General features: G+C 37.5%; 1 protein-coding gene across 5 annotated transcripts in view; it reads right to left on the bottom strand.

Moving 5' to 3' along the window:
• The window catches only part of ANOS1 (anosmin 1), a 141,624-nt gene that overhangs the window by 106,344 nt on the left and 16,216 nt on the right, over positions 1 to 19,064 (bottom strand). For all 5 annotated transcript variants that reach the window (XM_038173049.2, XM_038173052.2, XM_038173051.2 and 2 more), the window contains exon 2: positions 7,848 to 7,895. In XM_038173049.2, coding sequence (XP_038028977.2) covers positions 7,848 to 7,895 — 48 coding nt within the window. The remainder of the gene's footprint in view (positions 1 to 7,847; positions 7,896 to 19,064) is intronic.

Here is a 19,064-nt window from a genome sequence, read left to right as displayed (position 1 = left end):
GTTCAGCAACAGACAACCAGCATGATCCTTTACAGTATAGGTAGGGACCTATCGTAAGGGTTCTAGCAGTGGTGATTAGCTTTTGCCAGAAGAAAAATGAAAAGAACTAAATTCTAGCTATTTGTCATACCAACAGAAACTTATCGAAAGAACCATTCAGAGTGAAGGCCAACACAACACCTTCCATGAGTCCCAGAGATGTACTCTTCAAGACAAAAATAGTGTAAGTTGAACAGTGAACAATGAACAGTAAAAGCTGAGAAACCAAAACTAGTGTCTAGGACACGTCTTAGTGTCTAGGACACAGTTCCACCCAACAGTAAGTAACAGGGATTAAGTACGTTTTTCTAACAGCAAGTTATTCTACACCTGCAAGTTTACCTGTCTACTTGGTAACAGCATATGAGAATGGAAGGATGACCAACTTGACTCAACATGGCAATTGTGAAGAATATGAACTTTCTTCGTTTCTCTTTGTTTTAACACCCCATGTTTTTCTGATACTTTAAAAAAAAAAAAAAAAAAAAAAAAAAAAAAACCCTGCTTTTTCAATACTTAAAAAATAAAGCTTAATATTATTTACAAATATAGAGTAACAGATCTGAGGATTACAAAGCACTGTAAGCATTCTTTGGATTTTAACTCTGTTCATTTGTCAGTTTTCAAGACCCTTAATGAACAAAGGGATTTCTAGCATCACAGCACATTTATACACTAATGTGTTTGTATAAACATAAACACTGAATCACAAAGCTTTCTTCTATTTTCACTAACAAAAATGTCCAGAAACTTCAGTTGAACTATTTCTTAGCTACTTTAGCTTTAATCATGTAACTACTATTGTTGTCTACCTTTGTTGCCCCCTCTACCTTTCTATATATGAATATAATAAAAAAATCAAATCATCCACAGGAATGCAAGGAATAGGCAAAACAACTGCCTTCTTAATTCATATCTGCTCAGGTTTATTTTATCTATTCAGCATACCAACGATCTGAGAAATTCCTCTGTTTCTATTAAATGGTTTTATCCTATCTTTTAGTAGATGAAAGAAAAATACTGTCTAACAGATCAAGATGGAAATTTTCATTATTTTTTTTTCTTTTTCCAAAAATCAAAACAGCTATTATCTCACTTCTCATGGCTAGTACTTAAATCATGATTGACTGACAATACCAAGAACCACTACTCCTCTTAAATTTTACAGCTATCCCTATCTTTCTGTAGCTTTCTTGTGTAAATAAGAGTGGCTCAACATACTTTCCAGCAGAGATGTGAGTTTCCAGGCTCATAAACCTGGAATGTTCCAGCTACTTCAGGCTAATGATCTCTCAAATGCACACTAATATGTTTGATAAAAGTCTCCCAGCATGTGAGCACAGAGCGCTTACCATAAGAATGACAGTACTGTGGGCAGGGCAAATCACTGACACCATTTCAGACTGAGTTAGATGCTGGAGGCACAAATTAAAACTGCAAGCTTTCATTTCAGTGGGCTTTGACAGATGGAAGAGTGCATCAAATCTCTAATTGTTTAAACCATTAACTCATCTTTCCACCTGCATTATCTTTGGAAAGAGCTCAGTTGGAAGCCTGGAACAATTGCTCACAGACTGGATTCAGGAGTGTGCCTTATTCTAAAAAGAGATCAAGGTTGTCTTTTTGAAAAAGTATATTTATTTGGCTGCAGCATTTGTAAACTTATTTATCTTTATTTTCACATTCTCCTCTCAGTCCTGAAAACTCAAAAATAGCCTTTCAGCCTTCCTGCAGAATCAATCAATCAGGGACCACTGCCTTGACTGCTGGGAACAAGAAAGCTGTATTGCAATTCACAGAGCATTATGATGATCCCCATTTATCTATAGTCCTTGTAAATGCCACTGCACATGCAGCTCTAAATTATGCCTGCTGGTTCAGTTGCTGAAAAAAAAAAAAATAAAAAAAAATCTCTAATTCATGAAGTCTTTTAATATGTCTTTCCCAGTCATTCTGCCCCCACCCCACTCCGGGCCAAAATACATTTTTCACTAAACCAGCGTCAATGTAGAACACTTTGTCATTTCATGTTATTCTCACCAGCATTTGACTCATTGCTGTTTTTATAGGGAAGCACCTGTTATGTGCTCAGCACTTCCAAGCACTTGAGAAGAATGGCTTCTGTGCTTACGGAGCTCACGATGTAAAAGCAGACTAGCAAGGACAGAACAGTAACAGTGATTGCATATAGTTTAGCAATACTCACTGTTAATAAAATGACAGAATATATTGGGATTTAATCACAGGAAGGGGTCTTGTGAATGACAGCAGACAGGAGTCATTTGGGGCTTAGAAAGCAGAAGTAAGAAAGAAGAAAACAGGGCCACAAATATGATTAAGGGACTGGAGCATCCACCATATGTAGAGAGGCTGAGAGAGCTGGGACAGTTCAGCCTGGCAAAAATGAAGGTCATTATTCATGGGTAAAAATACTTAACGGGGTTGAATGAAGAAGACATAGCCACTTTTCTCAGTAGTGCCAACTGACCAGACAAGAGGCAATGGACACAAGTTATAAAACACAAAATATAACCTGAAGGTAAGAAAAAAATTGTTGTGAGAGTGGTCAAATACTGGAACAGACTGCCAAGAGGTTGTGGTCTGTCTGTGGAGATGGTCACAACCTGGCTGGACTGAACAACTGGCTCTAGCTGACACTTCTCGAGCACAGAGGTTGCACTAGAAAAACCTCAAGAGTCCATTCCAACCTAAACAGGTTGATTCTTTGATAGACCTGTAAGAAACGGGCAGGTAGCCATACAAAACAGTGACACTAGTGGATAGAAGGTGCAAAAGACCACAAGGATTTTCAGAAGAAAGGTTAAGGAAAATTTTAAAACAAGAATTATGTAAAGATTTGAAGGTTAAATTCCATAGTAAATGTGAGTTTAGTGGGAGAACTCAAAACACAACATAAAAGAGTTTATGAATCTTGTACAAAAAGAGCAAGCCTCCAGTGCAAAAATGTTATCCTTGCAGTATCTGAATTGTCCTTGCAGACTGCTTTATTCTATTTCAGACACTGCATATTCAACCAATGGGATTTCAAACACTAAACTGTCCTACCTTTTTCTCTCCAGTGGCTGCCATTAAACCCAGGGAAAAAAAAATAATTTAAAAAGTGTTTTTCCAAATGCTGTCAATTAGAAAAAACTTTTCCAGTACAACTGAGGGTTGCAAATTGTATCAAATTTAATTGAATAGCTGTGTTGAAAGCAAGTTTGAATTCTTTAAAATGAAATAACAGAATAGATTATCATGTTAATGAAATATCAGAGAAAATATGACTAACAGGAGGGAGAAAGGAGGAACAGAACGAGACCAAAGTAGGTTTTATTTCTATATGACAGGTAATCCATGTCAAAATATTATTTTACTTATTTTTGTTTTGTTGCCTTTTTTTTTTTTTGGTGGTAACAGCCAAGAAAATATTTTTAATTGCAATATGAAACTTATGCATTCTGCTACAATGCAACACTCAAATCAAATTTGCATAGGTATATTAACCTACCAGATTCTTACTGGATTCTTACTGGTTTCCAACTCAGATTCCTACTGGGTTTTTATCTAGTTGTGCATGTGGAAGAAAAGAAAGGCATGTCTACTTGTCTCGTTCTCTTCCTAAACAAGCTTTTTATCCATGTGGTGTCCCAAAATGAGTGGGGATAACTGAAATACAGATCCTGATCCAATGAATGTGTGCAAAGACATATCGAGCCCAGCCCAGACCTTTTGCTTCATTTTGCTCTCCCTTTGTCTCTCACACTTTGCAGCTCCAGTTTCTAATGATGTTGCTAATAAGCCCATCTTCACAATACTCAGCAAGTCTGACAGGCTGCCCGTAATCTACCAGTGAACAAAGTGAACTATAAGAAAAAATCATAAATTTTAATATTCATTATAACATCTGAATAGAACCTCAGAACATAAAGCAAGTTATATACCAGGCAATAGCAATCCAAAAGCTCTGATATCCCCAGGAAACAAAACAAAACAAAAAAAAAAAAGGCCCATTAAGTTTTCAAGACTGACCTTCATGCTTAAAATATTTGTTATTAAATTAGGTACTAAGAGATTAAAACAACAACAACAAAAAAGTTTCATGACCTGATAGTTACTAGATTACTAGATTAATATTCACTGATTTATCAATGTACAAACAGAACATGTGGATGTTTGTCATATACAATACATTGGCTTGTATATATAGTAATTCTCAAGCATTATTTTAATTCTATTTTAATTTTAACCAACCATACCAAACACTTTCCTTCCAGATAAAGCTGTAGAAAAACATGTAAACCTTAAAATAAACTTCAACTCCAAAGTGTATTTTTTGGTTTGTATATACCACCATAAAGTTGCAGTGAGACGAGCGAACAGAATAAAAAAAGAGTTAAACATGAAAAAAAAGAAAGACAAACTATGCAATAATATGAAGTCCATATTATCAAACAGAACAGTAGAACTGCAAACAAAGTTAGACAAAATAACTATGATTTCAAATTTATTTCCAAATGAGTTCATGACAAACTTCATCTACTATAGTGCAAAGGCCAAGTCTACAGTTGTCACATTTAACTCAATACTCATATTGGCAGTAGAAGCCAACTGGGGAATTGGTAAGATCCCAAGAAAGCCCTCAGTCTTCCACTGAAGTCTGTACAAGGAAAGATGCAGGAGTGCATGACAACAGTGAATAAATCAACTACTGCAACCAAAAATGACAATTTATTTAATGAACATATAATAGTCCTAACTATAAAAGAATATATTTAGCATATTGAAATTACCCATCTAATGTCAAAACAGGGCATGCATCCAAAAGCTCTCTTGAGTTTTACCTTGTAAAGTAGACTGGAGAGATCTTATTAAATTACATATAAAATTATTGGTGCATATTTTGGTGCTCAAAGTCACAGTTTTGTGACTTGCTCCATTAAAACAACAAAAATATCCTGTTGGGATGTAGGTAGCAATCTACAACTGTTCCTGTGAGAACAACAACCATTTTAGTTCATTAGATTTGCATCTCTTTGAATTAGTGGCTCTCAAAGGTATTCGTCTTCAAACTAATGGTTGTTGACTACACTTGTATTAGAAGGCAATGATATAATTGCTTGAAATAACTTTAGAGGTACTTCACTGACAAAATGAACTTGAATAATACCTTATCAACAGCAATCTGCTACTCCAGAAATGTCCTTAAATATAAAGGCCACAGAATTCCATGACAAAAAAAAAAAATAATAATAATTTGCATAGTACGTGAGTATTGCAATATCTTTCCCAGTCGTTCTATGTACATAAGTGTGTTCACAACATTTCTAAAGAATTGTATGCCAGACTGGTCTTTCTCACAGACAATAATGGGAAAGATTTGGAACAGCTTTTTGCCAGTTCAGGCCTAGGCAAACTGAAGCCAAAACACATATCAAAGGTGACTGCAATGAAGAAAAATCACATGCAAAAGCCCTCTACTGGATGTTTTACAATGATAATTTTCTCCCAGGAATTCTACTTCTACAGGCTATATCATTTGTCCTTAGAATGAAAAAAAAAAAAAAAAAAAATCTAAAAAAACGTGGTTGGTTATGTTACAAGTAAAAAGATGAGCCTACCCTAAAAATTACAAATATTTTCATGAAAGAATAAAATCATTGAAAAGTTACTAAATTAACTACATCACCTTTTAGCGTTGTACCAGCTACATGCAAATACTTGTGCAAGCAAGCAGTGCTTCTATGTTTCAGACCCCCTCTGATAACAAAATAACTGGATGTCTGCTGTCACCTGCACCTTACCACAAATCGTCTTAAAAAACTGTGTCAGTAAACACCACCAGCACAAAATAAGGCTGGACACTGTGAGAATCCTTTAAAAAAACATCATCTGAGATATTTAGCAAAATCACAATCACATAAAATCTTTTCACTCAGGTGCTGAGAAGCAATGAAAGGAATTTGCATTTTTAGAAGGTTAATTCCATCTTCTACATGTCTTTGAATGTTTCAGTTATGTAACACACTTGTTTTATTTTGCATTGCAGAACACACAAGATCAAATCTTACCTTAAGCATATTTTCCCTAGTTCTGCTAATGTTCAGCTCTGCTAACATTTTGACTAAGTTTATATTTCTTTTTATAAAGAAGGCAAAGCTGCTTACTTAAGCAAAATGTATTATCTTTCTCAGAAAGAAAACATAATATATACTTCATAGTCATGTTACCTTAAGTAATTTAAAACTTAAAGATTCATTACATTTTGTGTTATAAAATAATACTAATTTGTATCATTCACACACTGATTTTAAGAGACTAATATAATAAAGGTAACCCTTAAAATCACAATACCCTTTCATCCATTTTATGTGGATTCTACAAACTTGGGAGTGACTCAGAGAGGTGTTCATATAATTTCAACCTTACTTTAAAAGCTGGACAACTTTTCTTGTATGACTTGTTCCTTGTTAGTCAGGCACAAACCATTGAAAAAACTTTCAGAAAAAATATCATGGCAGCCTTGATAAGCAAATAGAAAAGAAAAAAAAGAAAAAGGAAAGAGAAAAAAATAAAAAGAAAAAGAAAATTACAACAGTACGGGTCAAGACATCTACATTTTCCTTATGATTAAACAAATTCTCAGCACCCCTTCATCAAGAACAATATGATTTCATTGCAGAGGCACAATTCTTAGCAGTGCAGCAGAACTAATAGGAATCATTCCACTCTCTTCTTTTAGCGATGCTGCTATACCCAGTTTTTAATACTGACAAAACTGGTCAGCTCTGTTTTGTTTTCCTGCAATGGAACAGTCAATAATAAATTGGTCTTTTTCCAATCCCACTCACTGCAACGGAAGCTAGATTCACTTATCAGTGAACCAGTAATCTCACTTATTAAATATAAAGAAGAAATTGTCATGTTAAAAAATCAGGAGTTAGCATCAGTATTTACATAGATTACATTAAGAAAACAATACACTATAATGCTACTCAGTTTTAATCCCACTTGAAATACACCCTTCATAGAATAATTATTGGATAAAAAGCCTAAATTATTGTAGAAATACAGTTTCAGAAGGTAGGCAAAAATATTAGAGAAAACTTCACTATTTTCAGGTGAATTTCCAAGTCAGTGAATACATGCGTCTCATCTTCCATTACATTTATGAACTGTCATGTCCTAGAACGTGTAATTCCACTCCAACACAGAAAAGCTCCCAAATCATTGCTGCATCTATGTAGACACCATAGAAAGATTCTTGCACTATCAGTTGACTATTAGCTCACCTACCCTTTAAACTTTCCAGATTAAAGTGCCAGGATAGGTTAGAGCAACAGTGAACCCATTGCAATTTGTATCAAGAGTCACTTCAAAGAAATTCAGTGTCATGCTAAAAATTCAATACCCAAACTGAAAGAAAAGTTGAATGCTGGAATACCCCAGTGCTATCAAGTATATATTTTGAAGTGATTGACAATTTTACTCTCATGTTCAAAAACACTGAAACAGAAATGATAAACCAGATTTCAGGTGGTTTAAATTTGCTGATAACCACAAAATTATATTGGTTTAAATACACTTAATGCTTATCCTCAGACATGATTCCTTTGTCTTGAAAGAGTAAATCACCTGGTTCTAATTTTGCATATTTCATTACAGGTTGAGATTTGCAAATAAAATATAAATAGGTGATTCTGAAAACAGTTTAATATGAAAAGTGCTTCAATTACAGACAATATGAGAGCAACAAGATAACTTTATAAATGAGATAGGGGGGAGAAAAAAAAAAAAAAGGAACATACCTTTGAACATTGTTTATGATTCTGGCACCAAGCAAGTGACCCATTATTCTGAAAAACAAATATAAAATACATGAATATTATCATTTTATTTATTTATTTTTTAAGAATATATCTGATCATCCTAGTAGGTTCAAACAGAATTCACCTGACAGTTCTCTTAGAGAAGTATGTTGTGTCACAACATTAGTAACAATCCTGACTCCAATTCCCTTGTGTTAAAGCTCAGGCAAGTGTTAAGTGATCTAAGAGCTAGGAAAGCATTTCATCGAGTAAGACTGGTGGAGAACTGATTGAAGTCTCCTTTCAGTCTACCTTTCCTAACACTTCCTGTCTAGATTTACCAGGAAGAAAACAAAGGTAACCTCTGTATTTAAGAGATCAATACGCATGAGTAGTGATTCATGAACTGAAAGCCTATTAATTACATTTAAATATTACACAATATTTAAAATAAATTAACAAGGAAAGATAATGAACAGCCTTGAAGTGAATAAAAAAATGGATTAAATGGGACATAAGTTTACCAAAAGTCAACCATGTCAGCTTTGGTTTAAATTTTTGATAACACATTTCCCAGATCAGGAAACACTGTAGCTCTCCTTTATCTTGACTGTAGCAAGACAACCAATGTAGTACCACATGTAATTTATTTATTTATTTATTTATTTATTTATTAAGCTAAAGGAAATTGGAATATGATGAAAATAGACAAATATGAAACTATCATGAGTAACCTGCTGTTCCACTACAGCAGATTCTAAAGGGTCAAACATGGGAAAGAAAAAATTACAAAAGAGAAAATTACGGGAAACTATCTGTGTGCTTCTAAACACAAGACAAAATTATTATCTGGATATTCAACAACCATAATCCAGAGGCAGAAACAGATGCATTAGCATGCACTGTACTCAAGCCAACTAGACCAGTCTCTGAGCACAGCAGTTCTGCTCTCATCAAGGTATATGAGCTTGAATTCACTGGCGTGCTGCCACAGTGATGAAGCTTATAGTTTGGAGGCAGTTTTGCCTTAGCTAATGTTTGGGGAGATAGTGTTTGTGCATGTCTTTATATATGTTTATAGCTATGCCTTCACAAGCTCCCCGGATTGTTCAAGTCATTCCAAAAATCTTTCCAGCTGTTCCAGGAGCTTGGCCCCAGCACAAAAAAAGTAAAAGGAACTAGTATCTCTTTTTATGCAAGACTCTCCAAAAGGACCAGAAAGTACATCAAGTAAAAACTACATGAATTTTGATTTACACGGTCCTATCCAACAGTTTGTGGAAAATAAAGCCTTCATACAGCAAGGAACAGAAACCTGCTTTTAACTAAGCACAAGTGATTCTAATGACATTAATAGGATATCATTGCTGCTTGGGCTTTAAGCTAAGCACACTCTTCTGTTAAATGCTGGACTAACTGAATTAAATCACACAGACACACACACACACAAAAAAGAAGTCAGAGAGATCTCTTCTACCCTGAGACAGTGTCTGTCTCTACCTTGAGATCAGTGGAATAAACAAACTTGGTTAGATCAGTCATCTAACTGAGGACACCTTCCTTGTTCTTAAGGAAAGAAGCACCACCCAGTTAAGACAGTTCCCAAAAAGTACCGATGATGAATCATTTCCAAGGGCAATTCAGAATTACCTTCCAAATTTTTCTCTAAGCTTTGGTTAGCAGAAGAGAGAGAGAGAGAAAGAGAGAGAGAGAGGAAAAGGTAACTAGGCTACAAACTTGGGTGTTTCAGCCATACAAGATGAAGCAGTGTCTTCTGCATTTTGAACACTAAGTATATTCTGAATTTGGTGAGAAATCAGTAACACAGATGTGGATCAAGCACATTGCAAAATTCAGGAACAAAACAAAATTGCATATTACTCTTGCACCTTAAGAACCAAACTGATGCAAATTATACTTCTGTTTTCACTTCTACTTTCAAATTGAATTTTAGAAAACTTCTATATATAACATGTTTTTTCATATGAGCTGTAATGCTAAAAATTTCCATTCCTCTATTAACTAAGCAGCTCTGGGGATAATATACGTAAAGACATATCTACTCCTTTCCACTTCTAAACTCACTTAGGAGCGATTTTAAAATGTTGGTTTATACAATTCAATGTCAGTGTTTTATGAACATTTGTTTTATCTTCCCAGCAGGTTACTATGCAATCATTACTTGATTTTATAATAACACTTTTCTCTGACATTACTGTAGAATTTAGCTAAAATTGAGATTTGTTAGCATAAGAATAGCTAGCTACGAGCAACGTGTCAGGTCCAACCCCTTCAAATAGAGAGACATAAATAGAAGAAATAAAACTTTAGAACAGCCATAAATAACATACGCTAGTGGGAATACTTTAGTATTATCCTCAATGCCATATGAGGATTTATTATCTCCATTTACAGATCTAGCCAACAGTAATGTTAAAACAATATTTTATGTGCTACTTCCAATTTATCCCCCCTTTCTTCTTCATATAAAACGTGACAGAGGTAGTTGATTGCAATAACAGATTAGTAGCAGCTTGACGCTTTATTTCAGTTATGCTGCTGCCTTCCACTGAACTAGAAAAAGCACTCCTGCTTTTGAATTGTATCTGTTACTTGAGACAATAATGCAGTAAATGTCCAGGTGTGTGGCTCTCCTTCTTCATAATGTTTAATTTCTATGAATGTTTTCATTTTTCCACTGAAAACTATTATAACTTTAATTTAAAAGTAAGTTTAGCAAAACATAAAAGTACTGTTTAGCAATTTCAATTTCATACAAACTAACATGATACAAATTATCTTTCACTGTACAAGGTGAAGGCAAATTCTACAGGCTTGCTTTGAACAATGGGTTATCAGAGGAAGCTGGAATAGTAAATGAACATTTCTCTATTCTCCACCTTAGCAAATGGTTAACCTAAGTTAGAAAAAAAAAAAACATTCATGTGTGATTTTTTTTTCTGTTTTTAATCCAAGCTACATGGCAGAAACTGTAATTTCAAAACATCAGAAATCCTGTTTTATCTGAAGCATCCTCCTACATTACATCCTCAGTTACCTCACATCTGTTTTTCTTCGACCCAGTCCTGACCTGACTTATGCAAATAAGAGTTTTGACTTTGATTTTAGTCATGACTTAACACCACCATGCAGAAATGTCTTTGGGTAAGAGTTGAAACGCACTTTTTCCATCTATAAGCCTTCCACCAATGTACTCTCAGGACCACCTTTGTACGGTAAAGAGGAGAAGAAGCTGTGGTCAACTGGGCAAACTGGGCTTGGAGAAGAGTGTCAGGGAAGGTACACAGCAGAAAAGGAGCTTGGAGTGCTGGTTGACAGCCAGCAGTGTGCTCAGGTAGCCAAGAAGGCCAATGGCATCCTGGTCTGTATCAGAAATAGCATGGCCAGCAGGACCAGGAAAGTGATTGTCCCTCCGTACTCAACACTTGTGAAGCCACATCTAGAGTTCTACATTAAGTTTTGGGCCCCTCACTACAAGAAGGATACTGAGGTACTGGAACATGCTCAGAGAAGAGCAACAAAGCTGGCGAAGGGACTAGAAAAGAAGACATACGAGGAGCAGCTGGGAGAACTTAAGTTGTTTAGCCTGGAGAAGAGGCGTCTGGGGTGGGACCTCATAGCTCTCTACAGCTACCTGAAAGGAGGTTGTAGCAAGGTGTCAGTCTTTGTTCTCAGGTGAAAACCTCTAGGATGCAAGGAAAGTTCTGCCAGGGAAGGTTTAAATTGGACATTAGTAAGCATTTCTTCATGAAGAGCATGATCAAGCTGCCTAAGGAAGTGAACAGAGACCTTTAGTTGCCATCCCTGAAAGCTTTTAAGAGATGTATGGACATGACGTTAAGGGACCTGGTTTAGTGATGGGAATCAGTAGGCCAGGTTGATGATTGGACTTGATGATCTTTAGGGTCTTTTCCTACCTAGTTGATTCCATGATTCTACTTGCAATGAAACTGATTAGTTGGTATCTCTAATCAGCTTTATTAGTTTCATTTCAAGCAAGCATATGTGCATGCTCCCTTTCCTCTACTAAACAACAAATGTCCTTGGACCCAAACAGTTAAAATAGAAACCTCTGTATTCTGTGTCCTCTCATGCCTTGAAAAAAGTAAAGTTGTGCAGAGTCTTGAAGATAAAATTACATGTAAAGAGACAATGAAGAATCAATCTTCATCTATCTACAGTCTGCCCCGGGGAAGAAATTTAATAAGCTTCACAAGCAACCCAAAGCTAGCCTTTCAAGGGAAAGAGAGAGAGAGAGAAAGAGAGGGAGGGGGGAGGGAGAGAGAGAGAGAGAGAGAGAGAGAGAGAGAGAGAATTTCCTTCATTTGCATCTTTGTCCACAATTATCTGTTAGGAGATATAACCTTTCTTTTGAAGTGCCAAAGATCAGTTGTGAAAAGTTAAGTAGCCATTTAATCTGCTATGACAATACCTGTATCCCTGCTACCAGTTTTGTAAGACTTAACTTCTCTGCCCAATCTTCAGTGCACTTTTGAGTGAAACTGCCATCACTCAGAAGTGACTTCTCATGATGATGTTCCTAATTCTTTCAAAATGACAAAAAAAAAAAAGCAGAAGAATAAGCCCCTCGAATGACAGTTTTCTACTGACGTGAAACAGAGCACTTCAACAGAGAAATCAATAGCTGTTGCAGTGATGAATTTAAAGAGACAGGCTCCCAACATTTTCCTCAACCTTTCTAAAACTCAATAGCATGAAGATACATGTTATGTTAAAACATCACTTATACTCTGCCTGACTTAAATTTCCTGCCTACATGCTCACTAAGACACAAATTAATATAGGGACTCATCTGTGGCAGTGCCGTGTGATCCTAGGTTCAACTCTAATGTGTGGAATGAGGGTGCAGAATGGAATTAACAAATTCAAATTAGGCTTTTCATTTTCAAAATGCCAAAGCATGCACCTAAGAATGAAATTCAAAAAAGCCTGTACGCTTAGCGGGGAGAGATACTAAACCCAGCAGATAGGAAATGCCAAAGAAAATGTTTCTCAAAGCCTTTCTTGTGAGTATAAACATGAACTTGAAGCAGATATATGAAAAGGGGAACCACAGTCCCACACACCTCTCCTGGGCTCTGGTATTTTAGTTACCCTTTTGCATATAAATAACTGCCTCACATTTTTATTTGAAAACATAGATGAAAAATGAAAAAAAAAAAAAAAAAAAAAAGGGTGATATTTTATGTAACAGCTAGAACACTTGCCACAGAAGTCACCAAGCAAGAGCAAATTTAAGCACTTATGCCCTTTGAAATTACTTTTTAACAACATGTTAGAGGTGAGACTGAAACCTGGCCAGAGAAACCTAACCACTCTGTAGAAATAAGTGAATGAGAAAGGTCATACAGTCCAACAATGAGGTCCGCTTCTGGGAAGCAAGACTGCTGCTTAAAGGAAAATTTATGTAAATATATTTTTAGTGTCTTCACTTCTAAGTCTTTGTCCACTGTAAGTCAAGCTTGAAGATCATCCACTGGAGAAGCCATGGAGAGAAAAGGCTTAGTATTAGATGATATCATACATTAAAAAAAAAAAAAAATCCCAGAAATATTTTGGTTCCCTGGCTTCAATCCAGGGAATATAGGTTCTATGAGCCTATGACATATAAACAAATGCATAAATTTTGTTCCTTTATGAAGTTTTTTATTTCACTATAAACTATGTCTTAAGGAAAAATTAAATTCTTTGTAAGGAATTTCTGTTGCTTTATAATAGCTCTAATAAGAAATGAAATTGTATAAAGCAAGAATCAAAAAAGCATTATGTGAATGTTACTGAGAAGGATCATTTATTGCACTTAGATAAACAGGCACAGTGTTTGCATGTACAGGAGCTGTTTCCATTAAAATCATTTATTAAGATACTTCATTCCATCCAAATATAAAATGATCAGACTTTGGTTGGTTAGGCTTTCATCACCTCTAAGCTATATTAAGCCACATGACAACTCTACTACTATGAAGCTCCAGGTAATATATAATTCTGTCATATACTGGAGAAAAAACAAGTACTTCCAAACCTGAACAATATTCAGACAATTTGTTTGAGGATCCTACAGCAGGCATTCACATTTTGATTCTAAGTTGGACAGAGCACTCACATGAACATGGATAGAACCAATGGACTCATCCTGTTCCCTCCTCTGGAGGAGTATGATGTGGGCCCATGTGAACCTAATGAGGTTTAACAAGCCCAAGTGCAAGGTGCTGCACCTGGGTCAGGGCAATCCCAGACATGAGTACAGACTGGGAGAAGAACTCCTTGAAGAGAAGGACTTAGGGGTCCTGGTGGAAGAAAAGCTTGACATGAGCCAGCAGCATGCACTTGCAGCCCAGAAGGCCAACTGCATCCTGGGCTACGTGAAGAGAGGTGTGACCAGAAGGTTGAAGGAGGTGATTGTCCCCCTCTTCTCTACCCTTGTGAGGCCACATTTGGAGTCCTGCATCCAGGTCTGGGGCCTCCAGCACAAGGAGGATGTTGATCTATTAAATGGGTCCAGAGGGCCACAAAGTTGATCAGAGAGCTGCAGCACCTCTCCTATGAAGAATGGCTGAGAGAGCTGGGGATGTTCACCCTGAAGAAGAAAAGGCTCTGGGAAGACCTCATCACTGTTTTTCAATACTTAAAGGGGGCTTATAAAAAAAAAGATAGAGAGCAATTTTTTGCTTGGGCAGATAACGATAGGGCAAGGGAGGATGATTTTAAACTAAAAGAGGGGAGATTTATATTGCAATGTTAGGAGAAAATTCTTCACTCAGAGGGTGGTGAGGCACTGAAACGGTTCGTCCAGAGAAATTGTGGATGCCCCATCCCTGGAAGCATTCAACACCAGGTTAGATGAGGCCCGGGGCAACCTGATCTAGTTGTAGGTAGGTGTCCCTGACCATGGCAGGGGAGTTGGAACTGAATGATTGTTAAAGTCCCTTTCAACCCAAGCCATTCTGTGATACTGAGATACACACACACCTGCCACATGGATCCCAACAGGTCCTGGGCTCAGACACTTTCCCTGCCCGATAGCTACCCCTGGATACCAGTCTTCACAGTTTCTGGCACCTGGACAAATGAGACCCCAAGCTGCAGCCCCACTGCAGTTGCTGGCATGGCCCATCTCACATGCACAAAAGCAAATAAACACAGAGCAGACTGTGACTCCCACTATGCCCAGCAGCCAAATCCTTTGGTCTTGCTCTTAGAGACTTGGTATGACCCACCCAGAGATGGCCAGGACTCTCCCGGTCCCCTTTGGTCATCTCTCTTTTGCTCTCACCCCTAGAGAGGTACATTTATACCAGGCAACTTCACCTACCCACCAGCTTGTCCAGCTTGCTCTTCACAAGCACTCACACACCTGCACACCTGGGCTCTGTCCAGCCTCTGGCTCCACAGGCAAACAGGCTCTGTAAACCAAGGTCCGTCTCTGGGGCTGGCATGTGGTTTCATTCACTCAGGTCCCTCTACCTACTGTCACTCAGCACACAGGCACTCCAGCCCACAGTCACAGCCCAGCTGCTGGCACCCAGACCTGTATTCATTCCAGTCAATGGCACCACAGACACATGGGACCTCAGCCCTCTGTTATGACTTCAGTAGCTGGCACTTGGACCGCCATATGCACATGCATGCACAGAACAGACTCCCTCACCCAGGAAGAGTTAAGTAATTTAATGAGAAATTAGGAGAGCCTGTGCTGACCAGGTGCAGGGCATGAACAGACAAGCTTATCACTTATTTACACACATCCAGCCCCTTTTATCTCCTTACCCCTCCGTTTCCTCACAGTAAGTCTTGTGCAATCCTGAAACGCTTTTCCCCTGCATCCCATAATGTGTCCCATATCCCAGGCATCAGCCCCGCTCAGTCCAAAAGGTGCTCTGGCATTGCTGAATCTTGATGGGTCTCATGCCTGGACATGGGGGCTCAGATTCTCCTTGACAGCCCTTGGAGGCTCCAAAAAGGCCATCTGGCCATCTCTCCCTTTGAGTCTTTAACCTGTGTTCCCATACGCTTTTGGGACTCCCTCCTCCTCCCCTGACCTTGTGGGGATGGGCATTTGATAGTCACAGATAACCTAACCAATTTCCAGGTAGCACAATGTCTTATATTCAAGAGTGGGGAAGAAAAAAAAAAAAAAAACAAAACAGTTACTGAAACAAAAGTGTAAGAAACTAGTGGCTCATTCCATATGTTTAGACTTTCTTGCTGATATTCTATGTATTTTTTCTGCTTTCACTTACACCCTTTTGAGGTGTAAGGACACGAACACTGAACATTCAGAAGGGATCTTAGCCTAAATTATGCAGGATCTTCAATTTTATTTACTGTTGTTTTTTAAAAATCCTTAGGTGTCAGCTTAGTTTTTATTGGTTCAGAGAATTTAGCTGGTATATTCCCCCTTGTTACATGTTAGGATGCTGTGTGCCAAGTGTCATTGCCCTGAGGACGTGAATAGGCCTTAACTGTCCTGCCCTGACCCACCACCCGAAAGCCCCGGTTCATCAGGGCTGGGGCCATCAGTCCTTGCCTGAGCTAAGCTGTAAGTGTGCCTGTCTCTGGCCCTGCCTCACACCAGTGAGGTAGGTTCCACCTCCTGGATGTACACTGTAGCTTGCCTCTGGCTCTGTCTCCCAGCTGGGCTTTCTTCCCCATGCTGAAGCCTTGCGCCCAGCCACCCAGTCTCCTGTGGTGGGATCACCCTCAGGCCCCGGTTCCCTGGCCCCAAGGGGCAGCTGCTCCTTGCTGTGGCTGAAAGCATAAGACTGCATGTTGGGCTCTATAATGACCTTACGTTTTCCCTGATGCATAAAGAATGTTCCTTAGACTTTGATCTCATTAACAAAAATGAAAACCAAAATTTCAACAATAAAACCAAAAAATGATTATCCAAACCTGGCAAAATAACAAAGCATAACACCTACCACCAGAACAACACCAAAAAAAAAAAAAAAAAGCCACTTAATAGGACTCTAACATGAAAGAAGAGAACAAACACTATTTAGTAGACATTAGTCATCTTTTAATGTATTACCTACCCATCAGGCAGACACCTGGATGACTTTATGGTGAGTGCTTTATACAAAAACTTGTGTAGAAATAGAGAGTTAACCTTAACTATGTACATATATTTCCTCTGTGATCCAATGAGTAAATACAACAGATTTAACTCTTTTCTCTCTCTCTTTTTTTTTTAATAAACCAAGTGACAACATTCTGAAAATTAAAAACAGCAGAATGCACAAATATATGCAGACCTTCTGTTACTGTAACCAGTCACCATGGTCCCTCACAGATTAAAAAAATGTACATCCTCCTCATCAGAATCAATTTCTATACCACAAACTTATACTGTAGAAAAGTAAATGTTGGTTACTGGTTAACTCAAAGTGACTAAGTTAAAGAGGTGACTGAATATAAGGAACAGTTACAAAGCTGATCTGCTCTTAACAGTTGATTCTGGTGACATAACTGCAGTTTGCAAATAGAAATTAAAGTTAAATTATCATGGAAAACAGCTTGACTAACACTGCAGTCTAATTTTAAACATCTGGATTAACACCAGCAAATGCATATCGCAAATAATTTAATCAAAGTATCAGTAGCGCTGTTATTTTTAGAAAGTCTCCAGTTTTCTTTTGGATTTACACTTATGCCGCCATCACCTGTAATGCACTAGCTCTGATCACAATGATACAGCAGGCTCCTGCTGTGGATGGGTGGGTATGAACAGAACTGTATTGACCTAAACCTTGCATTGATTGTTTCCCAAACAGTTCGTGCAAAGTCATCTTCAGCCTTCATTTCTATTACAGACTGTCCTCATTGAAGTTTACATTGAAATATGTAAAGCCACTACTTCACATGCACCAAAAGAAAAGCACAGAGAAAAAAAAAAAGATCTGAGTAATTATGAAAAACAATCAAGTCATCAGCCACCACCTAAATCGCGATATACATCAGCATTCCTTATAAAGCTGTCATCGTATGTTCCTAGAAAGACTGAGCAAAAATCCAAAGGTCATTACCAATGAAATAACAAGAGATCAGTAGTTTTGAAAATATAGACTATGCATAGCTTTGATTAACATTGTATCTCCAGTACGCAACACCTTTTCTCTTTTTACAGTAGTGCCTTCTCAAATGGATGGAAAACCTACTAGATAAACACAAGCTGTAAAAACAAACGAGCCACAGGAATCCTGGTATCTCCATTGCACTTGTGAGTTATGACTGCCTTCTTGTGGTTTCACAGACTTCAGTGTTACCACTTCTAAGACAGATCTCAACTGAGTTTTATTCTATGTAGCAGAAGTTTCTATCAATCTATAAAAGAAATGTGACCTAAATAAACTTCATTTCACTAAGCAACATGAGGAATTAAAGACAATGACGCTAAGATACTAGAAGAATATTCAGCATTTCACAGTAATGAATATACCTGGGGCCAAACCCTGCACACGTTTCTTGGGATTAAGTAATCCAGTTAAAGGGAACAAAATCTAATCTAATAGCATGAATATGAAAAGTAAAAGATGTCTTGTTGACTATTTGTTTCTAGGCTCAATTTCAAAACCCTCACCATTTCAAAACGATGTTTCTTAATGTGCCTTTTCGCTCATGTCATAAAGTAGATTTAGCTATGCAAATTAAATAACAAGATGATAATAGTATATGCTGGCTCAAAAATAACGACACAAAGATAGCCCACTGGGAAATTAGCAGCAAAAGGAACAAACGACATTCTAAAAATTAATATTTACTTTTACAAAACACAATATAAGTGTAGATGTGATTTTGTTTAAAGTGTATTTGAGAAAACACAGTTTACCAAAAAAGACAGTAATATTCCAGGTTTCAGAAATGTGTGCATGCTACTTTTGTGCTAACTTATCTGACTTTGTAACTGAAAATGACAGTCCATGTGACGATTCTGTGTAATTATAATACTACTGGGTAGTTAGGTCCCAACAGTATGTGATGTGCTATGCTTACCACAGGCTGTGTTCGCCTGCACTGCCTACCAGCTACAAATACCCCAGGATATCTCCACACTAGGAAGTAGTGTGAAGCACAGGAGCACATCGGTTGAGCAAAACAACTGATGTTGACAGATCTAATATTTGCGCTATATGTATGCCAACTTCCATTTCCTTTCAAACTAGCGCAGTCCCATGA

The sequence above is a fragment of the Anas platyrhynchos genome, chromosome 1, assembly GCF_047663525.1.
Source record: "Anas platyrhynchos isolate ZD024472 breed Pekin duck chromosome 1, IASCAAS_PekinDuck_T2T, whole genome shotgun sequence".
Taxonomy (NCBI): Eukaryota; Metazoa; Chordata; class Aves; order Anseriformes; family Anatidae; genus Anas; species Anas platyrhynchos.
The sequence above is the reverse complement of the archived record's forward strand: the minus strand, read 5'-3'. Positions and strand labels throughout refer to the sequence as shown.